This window comes from Chiloscyllium plagiosum, chromosome 41 (assembly GCF_004010195.1).
Source record: "Chiloscyllium plagiosum isolate BGI_BamShark_2017 chromosome 41, ASM401019v2, whole genome shotgun sequence".
Lineage (NCBI taxonomy): Eukaryota > Metazoa > Chordata > Chondrichthyes > Orectolobiformes > Hemiscylliidae > Chiloscyllium > Chiloscyllium plagiosum.
Window position 1 is genome coordinate 14,601,719 of NC_057750.1, and position 7,235 is coordinate 14,608,953.

The following is a 7,235-nucleotide window of genomic DNA, read 5'->3' on the forward strand; positions in this document are numbered from 1 at the left end:
GTTGCGTGACTTTTATCTTTGACTATGTGTTAGTCACCCGTCCTTTAATAGCTCCTTATGGATCTGGCGTTGAAGACTGTTCATAAACACACATTGTTGAAGTTGCTGTTTCAACCCCTTCTCTTGGTCACTGTCAGATGGAAAATGTGCCCACAGAGGGGGTGAGACTGAAGGCAGTGCAGTGATGGTCGACTGAATAACAGAGTTCAGGATAATCTTGTTAACTGCGTATTGGCAGAATCAAGGGTCATATTGACTGAAGCTGAGTTACAGGACACTGTGCTGAATTGTCAATGAATCCATGGAATGAACAAGGAAGCAATTAACTATAAAAGAGTTTAAGGATGGGAGTAAAGGGCTAAAAAGTGAAGTAGAGAATAAAGAAACACAATTAATGACATGGAACCAGGCTGTTTGTGGATTCTGATATTTATTATTAAATTGATAAGAATTCCAAGATAAATCTCTAAACTGTTTACATCTGGCGATTGATTTCAATAATGATTCAAGAAAGACAGAAAATGAATGAATACATCAGTCAGGAAATCAATTTTCCACCAATGGCACGTTATTCAGCTGGGTAGTTGTTCGGATATTGAATGAATCATCACATCCAGGATTATTCACACGGACAGGATGTTACCATCATTCTGCTGGAGAACCTCTTCACTCTGATGGTAGCTCTTGAAAGTGTTGGTTCCCATGAGAGCTGAGTTCAGTTACACCTCCATTCAGACCTTGCCTACCTCTTACTATTTGACTGTCGATTAGAATTTCACCCATTCTGGGTTTAATTATTGCACCAAACCTGTATGTTGTGACAACTGCCAGCTGTAACACTGAGACTAAAGCTGTGATGGGAAGAAGTAGATAACATGGTTTCTAAAGCTAACCTGAGAGTCAAGCACAGACAATCCTTAATGGACCCAGATATCCCTCTGTAATTTCCAGACCTATTGGTTTGGTTTGCTAATTGCTGATTACTCAATTGGCAATGGTACTGGTCATTGGTGATTTATGTTCAAAGATCACATCGTAAGTCACCAGGTAGCCATCGCTGTATACATAGAATTTGTGATCAGCTGGATTGTAGTTAACACTTCCCAGTTTTTATGGGACCTTACTCATCTTTACACAAATATGATTTTCTTCCCCAGTTCTGGTGTCAAATGTGTAGAAAACTTCCTCTATCTTTGGTTGCACAGCTCGAATGGCATACAGAACCCCACATATTATAAAAGAATTGGTCACACTAGGTTTGTACAGCCTGGTGACCCATGTCTTTTCCACAGTGAAGGTGGCCTCATTAATCTTGCCAATAACAGCATTCCCGGCATTTGCTTCAGGGCAGTAAATGACCCAAAGGCCAGATTCATCGACAGCAAAGTCTATGTCTTGGTAGCTGGTGCCCGCATAAGAATACTTGTTATTGTAAGCTGCATCTCTAAGAGTCTGCCTCTGTACTCTGCCAGTGTCTATGTTATATCTGCACATGTCCCTGGAATTGTAACAGTTGTAATACAAGGAATTATTGTACAAAACCATTCCACTTCCCTGTGCTCTGTGTGAACCCGGTAATGATTTGGTTATTGGTTTTGTGTAAAGTAGCAAATTATTGCGTGAATTATAGACTCTGAAGGAATATATCGTTTGTCCATCTAAGTTGAGTGGTGCCACCCAATATAGCCCCTCTTTATTGGCGGGTGGAATTGAATCTTTACTCCACCCTCCATATTTATAATGATCTCCATTATTGTTGTGTTGTATTATAGTAGGTACACCTATTTGGAGAAGGCCAATATGATTGCAGCTTCCTGTTTGGGGGAAGAAAATAAGCTCCAGTTCAGTTTTGTGTACTCATATTTTTCAAATTCAATTTACTGACAATTGTAGTTAGATTGTCATTATAATGATATATCAGCATAGATCCTCCTGTCTGGTCAGAGACTGACCTACCTTGGATAATGTGCCAGGGGTGTAGGTTTGCTCGCTGAGCTGTAGGTTTGATATCCAGACGTTTCGTTACCTGGCGAGGTAACATCATCAGTGGCGACCTCCAAGTGAAGCGAAGCTGTTGTCTCCTGCTTTCTATTTATATCTTTCTCCTGGATGGGGTTCCTGGGGTTTGTAGTGATGTCATTTCCTGTTCGTTTTCTGACCAGCCACAACGTCATAAATAAACACATAGATCTAGATGCCATTTATCAACCCCTCAGAAAACGAACAGGAAATGACATCACCACGAATCCCATCCAGAAGAAAGATATAAATAGAAAGCAGGAGACAACAGCTTCGCTTCACTTGGAGGTCGCCACTGATGATGTTACCTAGCCAGGTAACGAAACGTCTGGATATCAAACCTACAGCTCAGCGAGCAAACCTACACCCTAAATTTCAACCTGAGCTACAAACCTTCACAAACCTTGCATAATGTGCCAAGCGAACATATAGATCTCTTGGTAATTGTTCAGGGAATCTCCTGTCTCAGCTCAACTACCCTCAATGTACCTACCGACCTAGCCCACCTGCCACACAGTCACCTGCCACTTGATCAACCTATCCACTTATTTCATCTACCCCCACCCACTTATTTTGTCTCCGTGGCTTTTCGATGAAGTTTGGAACATTTTAAATCTTGCTGATTGGAGTACAGCAGCCACTGCTTGGTTTCTTTGCACAACTCTCTCTCAAGGGTTGATGCATTAAGTCAGTTCTGAACGATCCTCCACTCTGAAATTCCGGATAAGGTATGTGTGTATTTATTTGTCAGATCAGGGTTAAAAATGGGATTTCCCCTTTCTGATGGGCAAATCTGAGCTACTATATCTTGGGTACGCTAAGTTGTCTGTTAATTTCTAAAAAAAAATAACAGTTGCAACCATTTTGGTTTGTGAAATATTTATCATACTTTTTAACTTCCTTATAAATTCTGATAAATGGATGAATTCTGAACCTCATCCTGATAGTCATTACAGTGCGTGCCTATTAACAGATTAATTACTCACCTTTTTCAATGGGAGGAAGAGTTGGTGGGGCTTGGTTCTTCTTACAATCTGCCAGCCGTTTCCTCACCAGTGCAATTTCTTTGCGGAATGCCAGTACGTTTTGTCTATCAAATGATTCCAGCTCATTGACAGTGCGCGAAATATTTGTAATCTGAAATACATAGGACATTTCAAGAGAGCGTTTGGGATCATGGGGATGGATGGAGGCCATTCAGCCCTTTCGAGTAGGTTCTGCCTTTCACTGAGATTGCAGCTGATTAGTATTTTCATGGCCATTGGTCTGCCCTGGTTCCATGAGCATTACTCTCCATAAGTGACAGTAATCCATCAAACCAAGGTTGGAAATTTTCAGTTGACCTACAGGTTCAGCAGCATTCTAAGAGAGAGGCCTCCAGATTTCCCCACCCTTTGGGGTGAAATGCTCATTGACACGAATCTTGAGCAGTCAAACTCCGCTTTGAGATTATGCCCCCTTGTTGTGCACACTCCAAACCATGTAACTGGACTTCTTGATCTCAGCAGTTTGAGGAATTGAATTAAAACACACAGTCACAACGATCCAAATTGTGCAGATATTTGTGTTGTGCGGCATAGGGATCCCAGCACAGAGAGTGCTATCATCCCTTAAACTAATGTTGTGCATATAACGGTTAATGCTATTCTTGTTCTGCATCCCAGCCTTGTGTATTTCTCCAATTTTAGTTGCTCCACTACATATAGCCCTAAACATTGGAATCTTCCCCTTAAAGTTGTTCTTCTTTCTTCCTTTCTATCTCCTCCTTTAAAACATACCTAGAAACTCTCTTAATGTCTCTGCTCCCAGTTAAATCTTGATTATTGCTCCTGTGAACTAACTGCCTTGGGATGTCTAACTCCTGAAAATCCCTTTATAAAAACAAGTTGTTGTGACTAATATCTACCCCTCCATCGGATCAGTAAATCTCTACATTCTACTCCTCTGATTTATTTTAAAGTTATAAAGTACTCAACCAGTACAGGACAGAGAAACACAAGACAGCATTACTATTATAGTGTGGCCTCCTTGTTCCCATTAAAATCTTCCACATTTTTATCCCAATTACTGCTCTAGTATACCCCTTCTCACCTTTCCTTAGAGTCTAAGAATCACTGATCTGAATATATTTATAGACAACTGGTTTCCTTCTCCAATATCAAATCTGGCATTAAGTATTTAGGCCTGCTGTCCATCACTGAAACTGTTTGTTCAAAGGACATCCCATAATCTGAAGACGACCCCAGTGTCTCTTCCTAACTACTAGCGATGCTCTTCAGCAACTGCCTCCTCTATTCTCGCACTCACCTTCAGTAATAAGTGTGAAGAGTTCACGGACTTTGGTGTTGCTGACATCAAAACCATTCATTCACTATCACAAGAAGCAGGAGAAAGTGAGGACTGCAGTTGCTGGAGATCAGAGTCAAGAGTGCAGCGCTGGAAAAGCACAGCAGGTCAGGCAGCATCTGAGGAGCAGGAGAATCGATGTTTTGGGCATAAGCCCTTCATCAGCCTTCCCCTGAGGAAGGGCTTATGCCGGAAACGTTGATTCTCCTGCTCCTCGAATGCTGCCTGACCTGCTGTGCTTTTCCAGTGCTGTACTCTTGACTATCCTAAGAAGCAGCCCTGGACTTTTCAAATGAAGCATACGTGAGTTATGTAGGAGTTGGGACATCATGTTGATGTTGAACAGGACATTGGTGAGGCCTCTTCTGGGAAACGGTGTCCAGTTCTAGTCACCAGTTTTAGAAAGGATATTATTAAGCTGGAGAGAGTTCAGAAGAGATTTACCAGGATGTTGCCCAGTATGGAAGGTTTGAGGTATAAAGAAAAGCTGGACTTTTTTTCACTGGAGCGTAGGAGGTTGAGAGATGACCTTATGGAAGTTTATAAAATAAAGTCTATTCCCTTGGATGGGGGATTTCAAGACTGGGGACATATTTTTAGGGTGAGAGGAGAGAGATTTAAAAAAGACTTGGGGGGCAGGTTTTTTACACAGAGGGTGATTCACATGTGGAATGAACTTCCTGAGGAAGTGGTGGATGTAGGTAGAATTGCAACGTTTAAAAGACATTTTGGATAGGTACATGAATAGGAAAGGTGTGAAGGAAGCAGGTGAGACTAACTTAGTTTGGGATTATGTTCAGCATGGACTAGTTGGACTGCAGGGTCTGTTTCTGTGCTATATGGATATATTGATAGAACATAGCGTGGAAACAGGCCCTTCGGCCTAACAAGTCCATACCGACCCTCCAAAGAGTAAACCACCTACACCCATTCCCCCTACCCTATATTTGCCCCTGACTAATGCACTTAACCTACATATCCCTGGTGGGCAACTTAGTATGGCCAATCCACCCTAACACAGACAGAGAGAATGTGCAAACTCCACACAGACAGTCGCCTGAGACTGGAATCAAACCCAAGTCCCAGGTGCTGCGAGGCAGCAGTGCTAACCACTGAGCCACCGTGCCGCTATGGTTATGATAAATAGAGCAATTTGTTTCTTCCTGACCTCCATGTAGAGCTGATCGATGATGCTGTTGCTGCCATTGAAGGACTGCTTCAGCTGATTGGTGAGTGCCTCCAACTCTTGGATCTCCAACTTCAACAGCTCAAAGTCGAGCTGAGTGTAGCCGTGTTCAGTCTCCATCTTCTCCAGGCGGAGGGTCAGGTTCACCAGCTTGGAGGAGTGCACAGAGACAGCCCTCGAGTATTGCCGCACCTGAATGGAACATCACAGCAAACGTATGGAGTTAGAGCCACCACCAGAGTCACCAAACTATCTCCACCTCACACCACACTGCACAGTTACCACACTCTAGCTTAGAGTGATTTGTACATCCTAACACTTCATAATGAACGCTCCACAAGTTTCTTGTAACGGCGATATTTTAAATGAATATAAATCCTGTTTTCTTCACACACCGAAGATAACAATGTAGAAAACCATCATAATTTTAATTGTAGTGGACAAGAGTTAACAATTTGTCAGTTTAATAATTAAAACCCACTTAATTTTATTTAATTCGCGAATCATAATTGAAGTTCATGTCAATTTAACAAATACAAATGATCTTTGATATAGAACAGAATTGCAGGAGAAACTTAGCAGGTTTGGCAAATTCTATGGAAAGAGAAACAGAATTTCAAGGCCAATGGAGGGCTGGGTATTGTAAAATCAAGGACAGGCAGGACTGATGACTGAGGAGACAGTAGGGGAGCACTTAGAGACCAGTGACAATAGTTCTATCAGTTTTAAGATAGTTATAGAGAGGGACAAAAGTGGTCCACAGATTCAAGTTCTAACTTGGGGCAAAGTGAATCTTGATGGACTTGGCAGGGTTGATTGGGCTATTTTGTTTCCAGACGGAGGAATGTCCTGCAAGCGGGAGGCCTTTAAACGTGAGATAGCTAGGGTTCAAGGTCTGTATGTACATGTGAGGGTGAAGGGCAAGGTTGGCAGGAATAGGGAACCCTGGATGACAAGAGATATTGAGGCTTTGACCAGAAAAAGAAGGAGGCATAGCTCAGGTACAGGCAGCTGGGATCAAAGATATCCCTGGAGGTAAAGAGGGGATACAGGAATTTACTCAAGAAGGAAATCAGGAGGGCAAAAAGGGGGCACAAGATGGCTTTGGCTGAGAAGATGATGGTGGATCCAAAGAGGTTCTTTAAGTATATTAAAGGATAAAGAATAACTAGAGAGAGAGAGTTAAAAATCACACAACACCAGGTTATAGTCCAACAGGTTTAATTGGAAGCACACTAGCTTTCGGAGCGACGCTCCTTCATCAGGTGATTGTGGAGGGCTCAATCGTAACACACTCAGTGAGGTTTGCCTGTCAAATGTGAATCATCCAGTGATATCGTCAGGTTTCTTTTATTCGTCCATGGGATGTGGACATGGTGGTCAAGGGTGCGTTGATCTCTTTAGTCACCCTTGAATTAAAGTGAAATTGGAAACCAGTTACAGAACAAGCATAGAACATAGAACATAGAAGAATACAGCGCAGTACAGGCCCTTCGGCCTTCAATGTTGCGCCGATCCAAGCCCACCTAACCTACACTAGCCCACTATCCTCCATATGCCTATCCAATGCCCGCTTAAATGCCCATAATGAGGGAGAGTCCACCACTGCTACTGGCAGGGCATTCCATGAACTCACGACTCGCTGAGTAAAGAACCTACCCCTAACATCTGTCCTAAACCTACC

The 7,235-nt window shown here is 42.5% G+C and overlaps 1 protein-coding gene across 1 annotated transcript; it reads right to left on the minus strand.

Moving 5' to 3' along the window:
* Positions 1-942: 942 nt before the first annotated feature.
* Positions 943-5,739, minus strand: LOC122542951 (olfactomedin-4-like). The gene is given in 3 exon segments (XM_043681096.1): positions 943-1,814; positions 3,006-3,156; positions 5,534-5,739. Coding segments are annotated over 3 exon segments (1,119 nt in total). The 5' UTR covers positions 5,672-5,739; the 3' UTR covers positions 943-984.
* Positions 5,740-7,235: the final 1,496 nt, after the last annotated feature.